At 41.7% G+C, this 20,640-nt stretch overlaps 1 protein-coding gene across 2 annotated transcripts in view; it reads right to left on the reverse strand.

The window, feature by feature from the left end:
* Positions 1-20,640, reverse strand: part of gria4a (glutamate receptor, ionotropic, AMPA 4a) — a 109,955-nt gene that overhangs the window by 46,492 nt on the left and 42,823 nt on the right. For both annotated transcript variants that reach the window (XM_061073764.1, XM_061073763.1), the window contains exons 3-10: positions 19,108-19,347; positions 16,125-16,177; positions 15,776-15,907; positions 12,321-12,374; positions 11,326-11,484; positions 6,950-7,117; positions 3,181-3,285; positions 1,901-2,011 (exon numbers count right to left, since the gene is read on the reverse strand). In XM_061073764.1, coding sequence (XP_060929747.1) covers positions 1,901-2,011; positions 3,181-3,285; positions 6,950-7,117; positions 11,326-11,484; positions 12,321-12,374; positions 15,776-15,907; positions 16,125-16,177; positions 19,108-19,347 — 1,022 coding nt within the window. The remainder of the gene's footprint in view (positions 1-1,900; positions 2,012-3,180; positions 3,286-6,949; positions 7,118-11,325; positions 11,485-12,320; positions 12,375-15,775; positions 15,908-16,124; positions 16,178-19,107; positions 19,348-20,640) is intronic.

Genomic DNA, 20,640 nt, shown 5'->3' on the forward strand with positions numbered 1-20,640 from the left:
GGGTGACGGAGCAGGAAGATAAAGATGGAGGGAGAGCAGTAAAGTGAGGGCTGCAGGACTGACCAGAAGACACAAAATAAATGTTGGTGAGGTCATTTCTCCTGAAGGTGTTCTGAAGAGTAACAGAGAATATTGTGGTGATTGCGGTGTCCTCAGAAAGAGTAAAATAAGAATGAACAGGGACGTCCAGTGGTCCGGTGATTTTGCCACAGCATCCCTCGCAGAGCTCTCGTCCAGCTGTGCTTTAGTTATGAGCTGAAGACATGAGCGCAGAGAGGAAGGCATCCCAGTGCCACTGTCATTCTGTTTTAATACATGGCAAACCACTTCTGAACAGAGAAATTATTTAAATAATCTTTTCAAATAAAATATACATCAAGACAAAAAATAAAAGGCAGTTACACAGAGCACAGAGTGTCCTTGTTCTGCGCTTTAGAGACACTCAGCCTATCACTGTCTGTCCTCTGTCTTTCCCGAGGGTTTACGACTCAGGTGAGTCTGCGTTTCAGTCTGTTGCTCTGCTCTGTCTGCAGACTCCGGCGTCAGTGTCGCAGCAGAGGCTTCCTCATCATCAGAGGCTGCAAAGAGGAGGAGGCGGCTGAGCTAACATTAGCCAAGGCCTGCTGAGGTCACCATCCACAGAGACATGTGCAGGTGGAGGGGGAAACAGGGGGATGGGCGGGCGGGGGATTGAAGAGATTGGTGGAATTAAAGACAGACAGCAAGACATGGTGAGAGGGGGAGAGAGAGACAAAGAGAGAGAGACAGCATAGCGGCGTTGGAAAAAAGTTAGATGACAGACGGACGAACATGGGAGGGGAGCAACAGGGAGGGAACAAACTTCAAAATATTTCAACAGCGTAGTCAGATTGTTTCGTACACTCAGCTTTTGCAACGACACAAAATTAATATGACACAAATCAAATAGCCACAAATACGTGTGTTCTAAAAGGTATTGTATATTGACTCAATGTGCATCTATTCAAAAGAGGTTTTGCCACAAATAATAAATTTGACTGTGTTTGTATTTGCTCGTCTTGGGTCTGGCTCGATGCTTCCTCCCTGTGCTGACCTGACCATGTCTAGCCACTAGGGGCAATCAAGTCTATTGATTTATGAACTCAGCAAAGTCTTTGAACAATCTTTCAGATATTTGTTCATGCCTGGTCACCGAAGGGAGCACAAGTAGATATTTTGTTCGTACTTATGTGTTTGCTGGATGAATCAATGTGCCTCGAAACAAAAAATGCTGAGCTGCTGAAGCTCAAGCATCGGCTTGTTTTTTATCTCTGGGCTCAAATTAGTCTTTTGAGTTGCTTTCACTTGCATCACTTTGCATGCCCAATTGAATTAGACTGATTACATTTACAGGAAGGGGATGGCCACCATAAAAAAGGCTGCAGATGGGTGAAGTGAAATCAAATGTAAGCAGAGGATGTGCACAAATCCAGCGATTAGCCTTCTTGTATCCTTGTTTGAGGAAGGAGGAATAATTACTGGGCCGCAGACCGGTGTCTATGGGGAAGCCATTAGAGGGGACTGGACTGAGGTCACTTCTAAATGGTGATCTGAGGTCAGTTTTAGTTTTGCCTTCTAATGAGGCATTAGTGCAATCTTCCAGCTGGATAAGTGCCACTCCCTCCTGGGTGGGCTCTGAGAGCTCCCTTCATCTTGTACAGCTCATCAAGTACCAACCTGATTTTTCAAATTCCGACTCGCTTTTTTACGCTCCTATGATTTCTGACACTGAATATATCTTGTGAGGCCATCGAGGCAAATTAACCCTAGATTTTCATCAGCGTGATTTATTGGAATTAATTGGAGAAACAGAGATTTGGGTGAAACGTCTCTTTAACAGTAACAACCAAACAGAGATCAAAGCAGTCAGAAGGTACTTTACCATGATTGTGGAAACGACCAGGGTGCGGTTCACCATCGCTGAGCTGTCATTGGACAAGGTGTTTTCACTCTGGACCAACACAAGTTTGTCTATGTCGTTCCAGTAGCCGATCTGAGAGAAACAAGAGGGGAAAAGGGAGCGGAAGCGTGTTAATAAGAGTGATAAGAGGAAAATATAATTTACAAGTACAGTACAACAGAGTATTCAGACCATTTTAAGAAAAACGTCATAATTTAACAAGAATAAAGTTGTGGCATCATGAGAAAAAAGTTGTAAATTTACAGGAATAAATCAGAATATTTAAATAATTAAATCGTAACATCCTCCTTTCTGGTTACATCTGAGAAAATGTTCCTGTAATTCCTTGAGTTTTTTCTAATTAAATACAAATTTAGTCTCTATTCTCGAATATAATTATTTTTCTTGTTCAACTAGAACTGATTTCTTGCTACATCACGACTTTCTTCTCAATTAGGACGTTATTCTATTAATATTACATCATTATTCTTTAAATCTCATAGATGTGATCATCTTCACATGGCCCTGGAACTGTGTTGGCTGACAATAAATCAAGATCAAGAGGATAAAAAGCTGATAAAAGAGATATAAGAAAGTCAGATGGAAAGAAAGAAATAGAAACATTAAAAAAGAGTCAACAGAACTCGCTCACTCCAGAAATTTCCCATTGGAACTGTAGAGGATATTGAGTGATATTGATTGTGAGCCAAGAACTTTCAATAAGCGCACAGTGCTGTCAAAGGAACACTTGAGAAGCTGGAACGTTATGTTATATCTTCATTATAGGTGCTACATGTATGCTTTTTTCCAGTAGAGACAAATTATGAGCACTTTAAACTAGAGATTTAGCACCATACTTTTTCCAATTATTAAGAGGGATGATGTTGAAACTTTTCTTATTGATGTCACCTCAGTGTTTTATGTTGCACCAGTCTGTCTGTTAGCTTCTCCAAAGAGCTACTAAAATATAAGCTGCGACGGCTCAATCTTTGTTACTGAAAGATATTTATACGTCACTAACACAGCTATCTGTTCGAAATTATGGAGATAATTGGGCAGTAAATGCATCCATTTAAAAAACCTTTCACAGTAACAGTCAGTCTCGAGTATGTTCTGTCAGCGGAGGTTAAAAGTAATTTTCCTGCTGAGAAATCACAAAATTGTCTTAAATAGGCTTACGGTCGTATGTTTTTTGATGGCGTTAGACTCACAAATTCAAAGGATCATTTTTATATTGATTCTCATCCATGCGGAGTGCTCACCTTGCGTGGTCCGTTGCTCTTTAATTCAAACACGTCCATGGTGTAGTTCACCCTCCGGCCATAGTGATCGAACTGAATGTTCCCTGTCAGGCCCTGAATGCGCACCTGGATTTATAAGAACAGTCATAGTAAGGAGTAGAGAAATACACAATGAATGAAGTAGAATCAAGGATTTGAATATATATGGATAGTCCTGTGAGAATGTCAGCTGAAGTAGTCTTTATAATAAAAGTCATTAGTCAGAAAAAAAAATTCTCTCCTCCACAAGGGGAAAAAACTTAGAGTTAGTATCCCAGGTCAGGGGTTGCATCTTTCAGAGGTTGCATTTGAAGACAGATTGCGTCACAGTGGCGCGACAAGTCTGTCCAATTTCAAAGGCTCCTCCAAATTCAGCCAAGAAAAGCATCCTCCCATTCCTGAGTAATGAAGGATCCAATGGGAGGATTTTCCCGGGCCAACTTATCCCACGATTCATTGCGTGCTCGCGACAAGCTTCTTTTCAAAAAGAGACTATGATGAAATGTTACCCTCATCATTGCATTGTGACAAGCTGTTGGCGCAAAAGACAATCCTCCGTAGACTAGGCCGTCTCATTTTGGTTTGGTCTTTGCAATGTAGCTGCAGTGCTTATTAGGGCCCGAGCACCGAATGGTGAGAGGCCCTATTGAAATTGTAAGGATTTTTATTATTATTATTTTTATTTCCCTTTCGGGGGCTTTTTGAGGGTTTAGACATGCTCAAAAAGTTATGAAATTTGGCAGGAAGTTCAAGGTCTGCGGATATTTTAGTATTCTGGAGTAATTTGAAATGGGCGTGGCAAAATGGCTGAACAGCACCCCCTGGAACCCAGCCACTAGGTTTCCACCCAGCCCCTAGGTTTCCACAAAACTGATTTTCACCAAAATCGGGCAAGAGGTGTATCGTGACTATTCCTGAAAAAAAGTCTCAAGGGGCATTATGAAAAACGCAACAGGAAGCCCGCCATTTTGGATTTAGTGTCCATTTTGGCGATTTTTTACTCTAATGTACTTGTCCCAGGGCTTTCATCAGATCAACTTCAAATTCAGATCAGTGTCATCACAACAAGATGGAGAAAAAAGTTGACTTAAAAAAAAAATCGACTTTTCGTCACACCGTGTGACCGTGGCGTGGCGTCAAAGTTTGATTAAACGCCATCAAAATACAAGGTTCTGTATCTCAGACATATTTGGACCAATCGATTCCAAACTACACACATAAGACAAGGGTCCCGGCCTGATGACATCTGCACTGAAATCATGACTTAATATCACAGCGCCCCCTGGTGGCAACAGGAAATGTCTTTTTTTTTGCATGTCTTACACTTGGATGTATTTCTCCTCATCCACTGACCTCAACCATGTCAAACTCTATCAAATGGGTCTCAAGACATTGATAATGAAGATATAAGATTACTGTGACTTTTCGTCAAACACAGTATTAATGGCGTGGCATCAAAGTTCATCAGCTCGCCGTGAAACACGAAATTGCTGTAACTTCCGTGTTCATGGTTCCATCTCACTCAAACTACATGTGTGTGTTAACATCCCCCCCTGAAGATATTCATATGGTTTTAAGAAATGGGCGTGGCAAAAAACTGACTAGCGCCCCCTAAAGGTCGGCCCCGGCACTACGATTGGCCGACATGTACAAAAATTGAGTATGGCATGTGTCTTTTCATAACAAACAAATAAGTCTCTTGGATCGATATGTTAGACCAAACAGGAAGCCCGCCATTTTGGATTCAGTGGCCATTTTGACCATATTCCCCATTTTTACTTTGACATACTTGTCCCAGGGCTTTCATCAGTTAAACTTTAAATTCAGATGAGTCATCACAACAAGATGGAGATAAAAAATGATTTAGGGATTGTTTTTTCGTCACACCGTGTGACCGTGGCGTGGCGTCAAAGTTCCTCAACTCGCCGTGAAACACGAAATGTTGTTACTTCAGTGTTCATGGTTCTATCTCACTCAAACTACATGTGTGTATCAACAGCCCCCCCCCTGAAGATATTCATATGGTTTCAAGGCCGTGTGACCGTGGCGTTGAAGTTTGATTAAACGCCATCAAAACACGAGGTTCTGTATCTCTGACATATATTGTCCAATCAAGTCCAAACTAGACATGTAAGACTAGAGTCCCAGCCTGATGACATCTACACAGAAATCATGACTTTAAATCACAGCGCCCCCTGGTGGCTACAGGAAGTGAAGCGTTTATTGTGCAATTGAGTCCAAACTAGACATGTAAGACTAGAGTCCCAGCCTGATGACATCTACACAGAAATCATGACTTTAAATCACAGCGCCCCCTGGTGGCTACAGGAAGTGAAGCGTTTATTGTCCAATTGAGTCCAAACTAGACATGTAAGACTAGAGTCCCAGCCTGATGACATCTACACAGAAATCATGACTTTAAATCACAGCGCCCCCTGGTGGCTACAGGAAGTGAAGCGTTTATTGTCCAATTGAGTCCAAACTAGACATGTAAGACTAGAGTCCCAGCCTGATGACATCTACACAGAAATCATGACTTTAAATCACAGCGCCCCCTGGTGGCTACAGGAAGTGAAGCGTTTATTGTCCAATTGAGTCCAAACTAGACATGTAAGACTAGAGTCCCGGCCTGATGACATCTACACAGAAATCATGACTTTAAATCACAGCGCCCCTTTGTGGTTACAGGAAGTGAAGCGTTTATTGTCCAATTGAGTCCAAACTAGACATGTAAGACTAGAGTCCCAGCCTGATGACATTTACACAGAAATCATGACTTTAAATCACAGCGCCCCCTGGTGGCTACAGGAAGTGAAGCGTTTATTGTCCAATTGAGTCCAAACTAGACATGTAAGACTAGAGTCCCGGCCTGATGACATCTACACAGAAATCATGACTTTAAATCACAGCGCCCCCTGGTGGCTACAGGAAGTGAAGCGTTTATCCTTGCCACAGAGAGGAAAACGCATCCAAAGCGGAGACGTGCGCTTTGTCATCGATCGCTCTCTCCCCCGACCGCAACAGACTTCAACGTGCAGGTGCTCGGGCCCGCAAGTGCTACAACGTAGCCCTAGTTGATAATTGTTATTGTTACAAGTCCAAGTCCAAAAGATTGTACGTCAATGCAATGTTCCCACAAGTATCCATGTAGTGTGAGAGCTCCATAAACTTCACATTTTCATCAAGTTCCATCATCAGGTCACATATAATATATATTATGCACATACTCTTGTTTAAATAACTTAATACAAAAAAATCTGATGACATTTCTATTGGCCTCTGCTACAGTAATTAGCAAATGTTAGCATGCTAACATGATAAATCAAGACAGTGTGAACATTTGACCTCCTTAGTAAATTATAGAAACTTTAATAACTCAATATAAATGTGCTTGATACAGTGGTCAGTGTTAAATATATTCTGACCTTTCATTCACATGTTGTGTCATATTTATTTCCCTACATTCATATGTCAGGCCTCTGTTTGTTCCAACCTGTTCCTATTACCTGCTGTTATTCTTACTAACGCATCACTGGTCAAACATCATGTGGGTGTTAAGATGTCAAGGAAATCATGTAGCCTAAATTCAAATTGATGATAAAAAATCATAAGGAATCTAAAGCAAGAACCACTCTACTGCACTGTGTGTTTGTGTGTGTCTGTGTGTGTGTGTGTGTGTGTGTGTGCGTGTGTGTGTGTGTAATTTCTCAGCCTTCCATGCTAAACTTTAAAACAACACACTCATGCCAACCTGTTTGAGAGCTCGCTCCATATCTATTCCTTGGTTCCATGGAGCAGCTGGATTGGCCAGGCAGTCCCCGGCATTGCCACGGCGACTAATATCAATTTTCTGACGGCGCAGGGTGCGGAAGGCCTCGGCCATCACAAGAACACCATCGTACGTTAGAGACGAGGTATACTGAAGAACAGAAGAGAAGACAGACACAAGGAAGAGAACATTATACCATTTTGACAAGTTTTGAAACATTGGTGACGGGCAAATAAATCCAAGTCCATGGTATATCAGAAATGAATCACTTCAAACTTGTAGTTCTCAGATTGTGCAAAATATTTGAAATGTTAGAGATGCATTAAAAAGTGTACTGTGAAAATTTAATGGGATCCAAACTTTTCCTAGGAAAAATCCCGAGCTGAGGTTTACGACATATAAGTTCAAATTATACCATGAAAATAAACTTTTGGTTTATTTGTAGTATATATATAAAATATAAAATTATGCATTTTTCCAGACTTTACTGATAAAAACCAAACTTCACTATCAGAAATGATTACATTAATAACATTATAACAGTCTTTGAATCCAAAAGACATTGTGAAGATATGTATGATGTGTTTGTGGTAAGTGTCATTTTAAAAAAAATCATTCAAATGATCTGCTCAATGACGGTAGCTACAGGTCTTCATCAGTTTAGATACAATGTTTAATAAAGATGCGATGAGAGAACCAGTTTAATCTTGGACAACAGTTCTACTACTGCAGCAGCTCTCATACCACCTTAACTCCACATTAGCCATGCTGACCTGAGCCCTAATCCATCTCACCGCTCTGTCTTTTATTTGACTTCCACAGTTAACACCGGTGAAGGTCGAGCAGGCAGCTTGTGAAAATGTAACATCCCAGTAAATGTTTCACTTTTAGACAGGTTATAGCTTTTAAATCCAGTCTGTGGGCAAAGTCCGACATCTATTAAAATGGTCAAATACACTTCATCAGAAAGTTACCACAGATGATAACATTTGCAGTCATTACTGGATTTATAAACCTGATTTCATTTGGTCTTATCCTGACATACAGTTTTTCTTTATTAAATGTTGTGCCAAAAAATAGATTAAATAAAAATACAGTGAATTACTTTTATTAAATTCAATTAAAGTTGTGATCTTTAATGAAAATGGCATAGATTTTGTTACACAATTATTCAATTAACGGCCTTGAGTGTTTTATTTCATGTCTATGTACATAAAATACACTTTCTATTGCTGAAAAATAAGTAGGTTTTCTACTTTAATTCGATGTGAGTTGTTCACCATTTTTTGCAGCTTTTACCAGCTTTACTCTACAAGGCACAGTCGCCCATTCGCACACACATTCATACAAGCAGTGATACGCAGTTATCTATCACACATCAATCACACACTGACAGAACAGCCGTCAGGGGCAACATGGAGTTCAGTGTCTTGCCCAAGGACACATTGGCAAAACACGCTGATTTAACACCAAACCCTCTGGCGAGTGGACAACCCACTCTACATCATTTGCCACAATGGCTGCACAAGCCTGCCAGACAATGGGCAGTGCCTCTGTTTGAAACTGCAAAATGACTAAAAATAAAAGAAACCAACAATGAGGAAGAGACGCAGAACGACCATGAACATCAGAAGTGATTCTGAGTAAATCACACAAAATTAAGTATTTGAAATGTGACAGACAAACTGAGGATCAATAAAAGAAAAGGCTAAGAGACCATCAGTCCTTGTTCCTTAATGAAACCCTTGAAAGTGGTGTTGTACCTGACGGATTGTTTGACAAATTCATTATCGGGAAGACACGGCACAGCGGGGAGCACCACCACGCACTCAGCAGCTACACCCCCACCCACCCCACACACAGCACCACACAGACAGAGGCAGTCAAACACACAGCGGGCCGCCTTCACATCGCCGCAGAAACAAGTGGCGAGATTAAAATGGAAAGAAAGAGGGAAGTCGGCTGAGAAACTCTGCGGATACTCTCCATGCCTCTGCAGGTAGTTCCCTCTCTCACTGACATCCCTTGATTTATATCCCACAAGGCGTGTTTTGGATGGCTGCGCAACCATGTCATCCTCCTTTCATCTCTCCCCTTTGAAACTAAAGAAGCCTTTAGGCGAGCTACTGACAGATGATGACTATAGAATTCAAATCGAGGAGAAAACAACAGGAATACTGAGCCAACCATCATAGAGTTTTCTGTTTCCGTCAGGGGTGAGACAGGAACACTTTGGAACCCATAGAAAACCATCTTGAATTTTAAAACATTTCTAGGATCAGTTCAAATCTCCAAGTTCAACTCAAATACACCAAGTCTTAACAGATTTCCTCTTTTCATACTTCACACTGTGGGTATGATCACTTTTATAGGATGATTCTTCATGAGAAGATATTCTCCTGACTTTTCTTCTATTATCATGATCAGATCAGTGTTTGAATTGACCCTGAAATGTAATTATGACCAAAACCTTACCTGGAAAACGAATTACTTTCCCAACAGCCTCAGTTGCACTTATATCAATTATACGTTAGCATGTTAGCACTGCCATTTTGAGCATGTTAGCATGGGGATGTTAGCTCAAAGCATCACTGTACCTAAGAAAAGCCTCACAGTGCGGTTTACATGTCTTTAGGCCTCTGTTATTTCAAATCATGTAGGAATTCTTCATTATGACCATCTGGACTTTTTCTTATTCATATGACACTGTTTCCCCCATTATTAAGTAAAACAGAAGTATGGAAAATGCATACAAATTTGGTTCATCAGGCAGTTTTCAGTCACATCATGAGGATACAAAAGTTCAAAGTTGCACTATTAGAGGATGATGCCGGTGTAACATGAAAGGAAGTCAAAAGAGGGGGATGGTCAAGTGCTTTATATGAAGTGATGTTCGACATGATATTTGCAGTGCTGCATAAATAATCTGACAATACACTGTGTCATGGAACATAGCTGAGGCAAAGTAATGACCTACCCAAAAAGTTATTTCCTTATTATTTCATGACAAATAAGGCGAGAAATTGAAACTAAATATTAAGACAGTAGCTTAAGGTCTATTTGGACATGGATTTCTAACTTATTAAATGAGCTTTGCAATGTTGTCTGGCAACCATTAAATGCTTTTCACATGGACAATTAGTGACAACAGATTCCCGATAATGTATTAAGTATGCTAACACAAAAATCAACCACTTGCACAACCAGAGGGAATGTGTAGAAAGTGAAATGGAAAAAGTTGAAAAAACCCCCACTGTCATTTGGAGAAGATCTGTCTGATCACAGGCATTGAGACTGAAATTTGATGAAGTTCAAATATTACTTTGCCAGGTCACTGATCATTTTCATTACACAAAAGTATTTCTCCAGGCTCATTTCAAGGCACACCAGTTTAGAATCACTGCTTGAAGAGTTTTTGATTGATGGCTAAAAGCAGCTAGAGCTCAAAATCCAGTCTCCGATGCAAAAAGGGACAAGTCCGTGCTTTTCACAATGCACATTATTAGTTCTACTTGGCCTGAGGCTATGAGATGGCCCAGGGCTAACTGAGCTCAGTTTTTACACAGCACCAATTAGCCTACAGCAGTTTGGAGGCAGCTGTTGTCACTGGTGGTATCTGGTTTCCCGTCATTGGGTTAAATCATTCATCACTGTTTCCTTGTTTGCAAAAAGCACAAGGGAAAGTTCAACCTTGTGGGGTTGCAAGAATGTTTGAATACAGTTTATCAAATATATTTACTGTTGTGAAAGGTGTAAACATTCACAGTTGTGTTTGCCTTGAGTTTGTGTATCTAAACGTGTCTACTGGGTTTCCACTCTCAAAATGCTACATCATTTAACAGACAGAGCGCTGTGTAAATGTTACGGGGCAATTGACATCTGCTAATGAGAATTCATCAGGTGAATCCGACAATAATGATTGGTCCATTAACACAGGTCCCTGGGTGACAAATGTCACACCTGTAATGATGGAATATGACCTTTTCATTTTTAGTTTGCTATGTGGTGTGTTTCTCCTGAAAATATCTGCATGCACGTGGGCATGAGCCAAGAGAGCAAGGGACAAAAAGTTGCATTGTGATGCATTTTTCAGGTAATATATTCTCAAATCAACTGTGGTTGGCTGCAGATCAGTAGAGGTGCGCTGAGGGAGGAGTGAGGGACAAATACGGACACAGAGAAGAAGGTCAGAGTCAAAGAGGGTAAACAGAAGCACACAAAAAAGAAGATGGAACAGAGAGTAGAAACCTGTCACCAAAACCAAATACGAGAGTATGTGTGTGCTTTTCAAATTGTGTCCATATTGCAACCACTGCTATTCCAAATGACAATCGTTACATTCAAGGATGCGTTCTCACCTTAGGTGGGCTGTCAGATCCAGGGTACTCTCTCTGATCCAGTTTGTTCCAGCGCTGCATCAATTTAATGACCATAGGCCTGCCAAAGTCCACCAGCTGGAAACCAGTCACGTTCGCCCCGCCATGCATGAACCTCTCCAGGGATATGTCCTTAAAACCCTGAGAAAGAAGGAAAGAGAGAGAGAGACACAAAGAAAGAAAGAAAGAAAATAAAACGTAAAATCATTCAACATCTGAAGGTGGAGCGTGGAAATGTGTGAGCTTGTGCCCCTTTGCTGACGTTATCATACTCCACATATTGTTACAGTTTACCTGATTATTTATAACCCTACTTAATACGGAGTGACTTGCACAGCTGTGAGTGTGACTCCATGCAGTGCAACACTTCACAGTGAAGTAGTCGTGAAGTGGGATCCATTTGGGAAATGGCCAGAGACAGAGGCAGGCAGGGAGTAAAGACATGTGAGGGCTATCCTGGGTTGATGGATGCTATTTGCTAAAAGCTCCGAGAGCCTGCATAGCTTGGCCTGAGCGCAGTGGCCCCTTTTTTCACAGTCCCTGAGCGACCTGCTGTTCAACAGATTTCAGGGATTAAGGTTGTAGCAATACTTCATCTACTGACATGGTTTCATGGTGTCCTACAGCTGAGGCCCTGTCAAGGAGAGACTAATGGTAATATGCAAATCTTGACGTCAAAGGGAAATTTGCAATTTGGTGGGAATATTAAAAACATGGAGCTTGCCAAGATGGTTTGCTTTTTCTGCTAAGAGCTTAAGAACAATTTACAGCTTTAGGACAAATCCAATGTTGCAGCAGGGGTAAGTAGGGTCTTGACTTTGTATCATGGCGGATTCTAGCTGGTTTAAAGCTTCACATTTATAATATGTATCAGCCTGTTGTAGATTCAAACAACTGCTGTTGGATTTCATGTTAAAGCACAGTCACAAACACATCTCAAAATATCAGCTGACAGCAACGACATTTAGGGTTCTTACCAGGTTTGCTACGATGTAATGGTAACCTTTCACATGTTTCCCCACACTGACAGCCTGGAAGAAACACAGGGAGATATATATGGTGTTCAGTTCAATGACACGCATGTAGTTTAACAAACCAGGGAGATTCAGGACGCATGATCAATTAATAGCCGTTTTAAAGTTTTTAGGGTCCTAGGTAGGAGATTCGCACCAATCTGTGGCTCCCTTGCCTTTGTGAATGTGATTATTGTGATTAAAAGCAGAGGTAGAGATGAGCCTGCAGTGACCTCATCGGTTGTTGGGACCAGTCTGACTCATATGCATTTGTGTCTTGTATCTAAAGTGCTTCACTTTCAGACCAATTGCAGGAAGTTGAGACAGCGTTAAACAATAGAAGAAGAGAAAGATGGAAAGCAACTCAGAGGGATGTTTGAAGTCGTCACCTATTATTGATATGTTTGAATGAAGAGCATGTTCATTTTGCCGGTAGTCACAATCCATTTATTTACCAGTGGCGACAAAATTAATGAAAAGAATCAGTTGATCTTTTCTCTTTATTCAAACTAAAAAGCAACGTTTTCTCTTTGCCCTTTTATTTGATTGGAAAAGTTTGCCAATACAATAGTCAAACTGACAATGTGCCAATGTCAGATGCCAGGCTACAAAACAATCAATGTCTAATACAAATTGAGAATAATAATATCTACACTTTTGTATTAGCCAATACTGTAGGTATTAGAAAAATACATTTTCAGGTTTCCCTTTGCGACTAAAGCCTGGTGAGTATGTTGTGAATCTCAGATAAATAAAGATAAAAGAGTTCGCAAAGTCAGTGGCACTTGACAATGCCTTAACCTTAACACCTTTTCTGTTCCACTTCATGCACCGTCAATACATGCTCCCTGTAAAGCACAATTACTACGGTCTCGTGTGCTGCTCCTGCTGCTGTGTTTGTGTGACATTGGTTCCATCGTGAAGCCAAACTGAAATGTGTGATGTATTTGGTTTCATCCTTTTATCCGCACAGTTGGGATAAAGGGAAATATGGCGCATGGTGCATAAACCTAATCAATAACTTCCTCACGTTGGAGTTTTCTTTCCTCCACCCACACATATCAACAGCTTCATACTGATACAGACAGTTGCACGCACACACCGATGCACTCAGATCGCAGCTGGCAGGGCGAGACAAACAGAGCAGTGTCTGTCTCAGAGCAGGAACACTAGCCAAGGCCGGCACAGCAGAGCCCACTGTGACGGGAGTGTGTGTTTGTGTCTGTGCGCCTCTCAGTATACACTTGTGTGTGAGTGTGTGTGCATGGATGTGCGTGTGTGTCCGTCTGTCTGTTCAGTCACCACGGAAGCCAATTAAAAAACAGTCTGTCAGTCTGTGTCTAGGATGCTGCTGCTGATGTGTGATTGTGTAGCTGTGTGTGAATGTACTGCAGAATCTTCTGTGTTTGTGTGAGTGTCCTGCTTGTTTGTCTCTGGCTTGTATGTACTAATATGTGTATGTATTAGTGATATTACTGTTTTGTGATTGTATGATTAGAATGTTTTTGTGTGTGTATGAGTGTATGTCTGGATGTCTATCAGGTTATGTTTAATTTTCAGACTAAAGGTGAAAGTTATGAAAGTTATCTTGTCCAATTAGAGAAAAACGTAGATTAAGGTCAGGGTACATTGTGTGTGTGTGCTTGTATGTGCCGCATTGTGAGGACCAGATTGAGTTTTAGACATTGGGACAGTGAGGATGTTTGACCAGTCCCCACTTTCTGACACACATTCAAACCGCTGTTATGTTCCGAAGTAGGTCTAAAGTCGGGTTAAGTAGTTGTGATTGTTGAGGTTAGTGTTAGATCCTGAGGGATTAATAAAATCAATGAACGTCCTCACAATGATAGAAGCTTGAACATGTGTCTGTACGTGTTTTCTTGCACGTGTGTAAATGCATGTGACATTGAGTTTGTCCGATGTGCAAACAGGATCAGATGTTATGACAGGTGGCAGAACCAATGGGATGTCACACTGAAACCTGAGTCAAAGGGCACACATACACACACACACATGCACACACATCTGCAGCACCTGTCAGAGCTCGAGCCTCAACCGTCAAAAAAAGACGGATAATCTAATGAACTTGGACAAGCATAAATTGTCAGAGTGTGTGCATATGCTGTGTGTGTCTGCGTGTGTGTGTTCATACCGGCTCAAAATCTGAAGTGGACAGTATGGTGTGTTTACTGCAACAACACACTGATATGGCTGCTGGGTAAGGCCACATTTTTTCATTTCACAACTGCAGGGGAAATCTCAAATCTTGTTTTCTTTCCAGATGTCAGAAAGCATCAGGACTTGTGTTGCAGCTTGCTGACCGGAGCCGACAGCAGGCAGACACGCACCAGTAACACAGTGCAAAATACAAACCAATGCTATACTACAACAATTAGTGATATAATACTGACTCTAAATGCTTCCAAATTTTCTCTCATGTTCATTACTAACCACAGCCTGTTCTGTGCACTGTGGTCTAAGGTGGTAATAATGTGTAACTGTGTGGTTGCAGCCCACTGGCGATCGTTTGACAAAGAATTAACAGCCGATATTTTGAGGCTTAAGATGCAGACACCAGATATCTGGACCAAGTCTCCACCTTCCTTTCACTGTGCACTGTTTGCAGTCCCAGCACAAGAGGCAACACCTTTCGTAAGTGTTTTAGGTCATTTTGGCCAATATGAATGCAAATACATTAAGAAGCTGATGATAGCCGATGCATTTCGGTCAATTCCTGATCTCCTACAGTTGCTTTTGAATCTCCTCCTGCTCTTTTTGTTTTCTCTGAGCCAGCTCCGGCTGCAGGCTCGCCTCCAGTGCGCCACACCTTCTTCACTTGCTCTTTTTAAGTGAACAGTACAGACAGTCTATGAACGCTTTCATGCAACGCTGCCTTTCTCTGAATCTTTTGAGAAGCTACAACTCCCACCTGATTCATGATGTAATGATAAAAATACTATGGGAAAATATTGATATTACATTTTCTAATTTCTTATTTAATAAGAATAAGGAACGCTAACATATTCGTATCTGTAATAAGAAGGTTTTTTTTGCCACATCCAAGTGGAGGAAGCTTGACTTTTCCTGCTCTAATCAGTTAATGAAAACTAATCATCTGGAAATAAATCACAACTTAATAGCGTAATTAAAAACTTGTAGACATCTAAAATGTGACACTGACTAAATGCTGCCTTTGTAAGAAGTCAGGTGCCTAAAATGTTAACAATGTGTTGTTATTGAATAGCTTGTTATATTATACATTATGTAAAACCTCAATCTTGTGGGAAACTAGGACTAAAGCTGTCAAAGAAAGATGAATTCTTATTTTGACTCACACTGTGTCACATGGAAATTGGATTGCAGCTGCATGGTTAACGTTGTGTGCTAGCCCAGCTTGGTTAATATTTTTTCACCATTACCTGTTCTAGGATGTTTTGTAGTCTCTCAGGTTCCAGATCGATGACATATTTCCTCTCTTGACGTCGATCCAGGTCCTCGAGGAGCCGGCGATACGCTGCCTCATTGAAACTCTCCACACAGATGGCGCTCACCTGAGGGAAAATACATTTATAAATGCATGTATATACATATACATGCAAACGGCATGTAGGAATATGGCACAGTGAGCAAGCAACCACAAAAAACTAAATGGAATAATTTGTATGCAGCGTGTGTGGTCAATTGCATATGTATGCTGCAGGAGATTATGAGCGATTTTGTGTTTGTTTGGTCTGTTACCAAAATGCGCGTGTTTGTGTATGTCCTGACCTGCCATCCGTTCTGCCCTGCTCTCTCCATAATTGCCTGCAGTATTGCATAACCTAGACAACAGGGAAGAAAGGGAAGAAAAAGAGAGAGAGAAAGAGTTAGTGCTGTACTAGGTGAAGGCTATATTGGACCAGAGATGATTTATAGGTCAAATCAAGGGGGGAAAATGTGACAATAAAAGATAACTCAATATAACGGCATTATTTATTCATAGTTTTGGCACACAGTGTACTTTTTTTATCACAATAATGATGGTAATCCGAAACATGCGCCATGAGATATTATGCGAATCGGATAAAAAGGACATAAAATGTCACAATCCACCCAAAGTCACATCCACGTGAAGAGAAATTGACAGATCGACAGAGCAAACGCCTTCATAAAACACAGTGACACACGTGTACAACAACACAATATCTCTCTCTCTCTCACACACAGTGCAGCAGTACAAAATGCTACCCTGTATTTTCTATTTTTGTGTGGGAGCTTTTTACTGGTTGAGTTGAAGCAAGGAGCACATCTGAAGCCTCAGTAATCATGGTGTGGAAGTGTATTTGTGTTTCATTGAGTTTTGACATATAGTAAAAAATTGGAGCCTGTTATTCTTTGTGTTGTGTGATTGTGTTTTTACCTTCCCAGTCTCACCAGTGATAAAACACACAATTTAAATGACTGAATTTGTGTCAAGGGTTGAACTTGCCGGGGAGCTGTTTATGTGTTTTGTTTGCACCATCTGTGCTTACATTCATTCAGGCACGCACATACATTTATCTACTGGATGGGAATTTATGCACATCTGGATATGTATACGTGTGTTTGTGTGTGTGTGTGTGTGAGTGTGTGTGTGCGTGTGTTTGTGTGTGTGTGGAGCACAGCAGCGCAGGGAGCATAAAACAGATCACAACGTTTCTGCCCATTTTCCACCACATTACCGGCAGCGGTGCCTGATGGGAGCCTATAATGAAGGGCCCTGCCTCGGCCAAGTCACGGGTGAGCACAGCCCAAACTCTATGCAGCCATCCTTCGCTCCATTTGCCTTCTCCTCCCCCCCCCCCTTTTTCTCAATATTCCTCCTCTCTCTGCTGTACATGACTGTATATCCCCAGAGGTTTGTGATCCTGTCTGTCCTCTTTCTTCCCCTATTCTGTAATTTCCCCCTTTCTCCCCCTTCACTGCTTCCCATCTACCTTTCCAATCTCTTCTTCTCGTCTCACCCCCCCTCCACCTTGCTTGTCTCCTCCTCCCTTCGTTTGGCATGCTGTCTTTACTTCCTCTCCTTTTGGCAGTTCCACCAGCTCCGCTCACCTAACCTGTCTCCCTTGCTCCCCCTCTCTCCTCCTCCTGCTCCCTCGTCTCCCCCCTGGGTACTAACCCAGACAACCTGGACCAGAGGGAGGCTGGCAGAGGCACAGACAAAGCACACTGAGCTACGCACACACACAGACACACACACACACACACACACACACACACACACACGCACACACACACACTGTGCCGCTCACAGATTCCCGGACACGCCACTATTCTGTGGTCTGGGGACGCTGCGTCATGTTTGACCTGTGCGTCTCTCCCTGTGGCTGGGAATTAGACTCTGTTTGTGTGTCTGCATATGTGCGTGGCAGAGAGAGATACAGAGAGAGAGGGATGGGTTGGGGTGGAGAGATGGAGAAACTGAGAGAGAGAGATAACGTGCCAAGAATTCCCATGACAGCAGTTAGAGGTTGAGACTGTCAGCTGTGCCTGCCTCACATGGTACGTGGGATGGTTATGAAAGGCAAGTTAAAACTACATGAGTTGAGGCCGAGCCCAAGATTCTCACAAAAAAGTTCCAAATTACACCTTTGTTTCTGCAGCCGTATCTTTCCATCAGGAAAGAGTGCAGCTCTTGCCTTTGTGTTTTAATCTGTGGGAAAACAAGGCTTCATTTGGGAGTTAAATTAAAGCCAAAGCAATCCCTGGGAAACCGACTTTTAATGAGATGATCACAACTCGATGATATTCGAAAATATTGTTCTCCAAGTGCCATTTCTTTACGAGCTCAAATTAAGGGCCAACTCTTCATGCAAAGAAAGTGTTTTGAACGGGACTAATTTGGAAATCTATTTTGATCTTTTGTAACAGAGTTTTCAATTTAGGCCCAGGGTTTGAAGACAGCAGATCTACCCAGTTAGCTGTTGTTATCACAGAAGAGCTCATGAACCTCTGGCAGTGCCATCACAACACAACCCTGCTGCATTTTACTCAATTTAACAGTTCGATTACAATGACATTAGACCCTAAATTACAGCCTCTTTTAGGATATTTTCCCCAAATCCCTCTCTGACGTCTCTCTTTAAAGCCAACAAGGAAGAGAAATGGGGTTGGAAACAGATAATTAAAGGTCAGTTCTTAGTTACAACAACACTAGCTAAACTTTTTCACTCATGCTTTTCTGTCTCTCTGCCACAGAACTCACTGATTAAAGGCCCATTTAGGCTCAACATTAGATAACTATATGAAAAATGAACAGAGCCTTGTGTTCTGTGTTTATTTTGTCTGTATTTGTTCACCTCTTTCGAAAGCTAATGGATATGGATGGAACAGACAAAACGTAGCAGTACCATCGTAAATTGTGGGGAGGCTAGTGTAGCTAACAGTTTATTGCATCCTCCTTTCCCATCGTCATGCATGTTGTTGTTTGAAACTCTTGACTCAATGCTGACCTCTAGTTGATGTATTGCTTGCATTTACGCAAATATAAAAGATGCTTCAAAGTTTATTGGCGGTGACGGCTTCATCGTTTGAAATGGAGGAATCTCTTCTCATGCGGACAGGCAGCATAACATATTTTTTTAATTTTGCACTTTTATATCATAATAAGGACCAACCAGCCTCAGTTGGATTCACTGGATCGTTATAAGCCTAGCCGTGGGTGCAAAGCAGTCAAATTCTTCGGCATTTCATTCTGTACCAGCAGCTCTTTGATAAAATAAGAATTTACCTCTGTCTGTGTCGTAGAGGAAGACAAAGCGGTTCCAGTCGTAGTGGTCCAGCAGTGAGAGCAAAGCCCCTCTGATGGACGGCCGGAGCTGCAGGGTGAACTGGGCCTCTCCTTCGGTGGGGAAGCTGGGTGTCACCAGGCTGATGTGCAGGGCCCCACAGAACGACGTCAGCGTGTTCACCGAGCGCTTGTCGTAAAGGCCGAAGATGGCAAAGACCCCCCTTGAATACTGGGAACAGACTGATGTGGGGACGAGGACAGATGGTGTTGGGGATAGAGGGATTGGGATGGAAGAAGGGGAAAGAAAAGGAGATTCAATTAAAGTAAATCAGAAACAGACATTTAAAGTTTTTCAAAGCTTTGCATTGTATTTGTACATGACTCCTTATATCTGTGGAATCTGGTTAAACATGCCAACCACTTGACATGAATGACAGCTCCCCCATGTGTCAGCTTTAACATTTCATTCCAAATTAGAACCACAAACAAGACAACTTATATTTTATCCGAAACAACATGATAAATGTCTTTCTCCACCAACTCATATGTAGCTATTAAGCATGAGCCCACACATTTGCACGCATGACATGACGACATGACAGCACCACAAAAGTGAAGCCAAAGCGTCTTAATTGCCACCTGGTGGTAGGCTGCTTTATAGGCCTGTCTCCTCCATGTTAGTGGAAGGGACATGGATCAGAATAAATCCAAAATACGCGTCACAAATTTGAATGGCGTCTGTCATTTATGTAGCTTAAATCACACTGATGTTTGTTCAGATGCATATTATTTCAGTAAAGGTGGTTTTAAATAGATATAAGAGGATACAAAAACAGGAGTTAACGCCAAGATTGACAGCTGACACTGAATCGCGATTGGTCAAGTTTGTGTATCTCGATACTGCGGCTCCATCTCCAGATCCCCACAGTGAGACTCAGGCTGCAAATTAGCAAGAAGTCAGCGTTTCGACCCGCAACATTTCAGCTTCATTTGTAGATAGTGGGAGGAAGTGCAGACGTGTCGTCCATCTTTATACACAGTCTACGGCAGAACTATACTATAAGCCCACGGCAGGCAATTTCTATTTTTTCTTAGGAGCATAAAATCATTCCCACTGGCCAAAACTGGCACGGCTGCTTATACAGCCGTGAAGGAAATTACAGTCAAATAACCCCACCTGCTTAAAGTTTAACATCCCTAAGATTCATCTATGCATGGACACACACACATACGCACGCACACACACACCCACACACACAAAAAGATAAAAACCCCTTGACTGAGTTGCGAGCTCCGGTCATTTTCCACAGCAACATTGCACCTCAGTCTTCAAACAGCCTGAAGCTTTCATCCATGACAGAGAGGCACTGACGTCCTGCACTATCTTGCTTCTACAAAAATTGTCGGCTGCTTTGGTTTGACATTTATCTGCACTGGTCCACCCAAAATGTGTTTCAACAAAAGAAAAAGGGGGAAACAAACTGGTAAATCAACCAAAATGTGCACAAAACTTTCCAAGAATTAAGCAAATGA

This window comes from Limanda limanda, chromosome 6, assembly GCF_963576545.1.
Source record: "Limanda limanda chromosome 6, fLimLim1.1, whole genome shotgun sequence".
Taxonomy (NCBI): Eukaryota; Metazoa; Chordata; class Actinopteri; order Pleuronectiformes; family Pleuronectidae; genus Limanda; species Limanda limanda.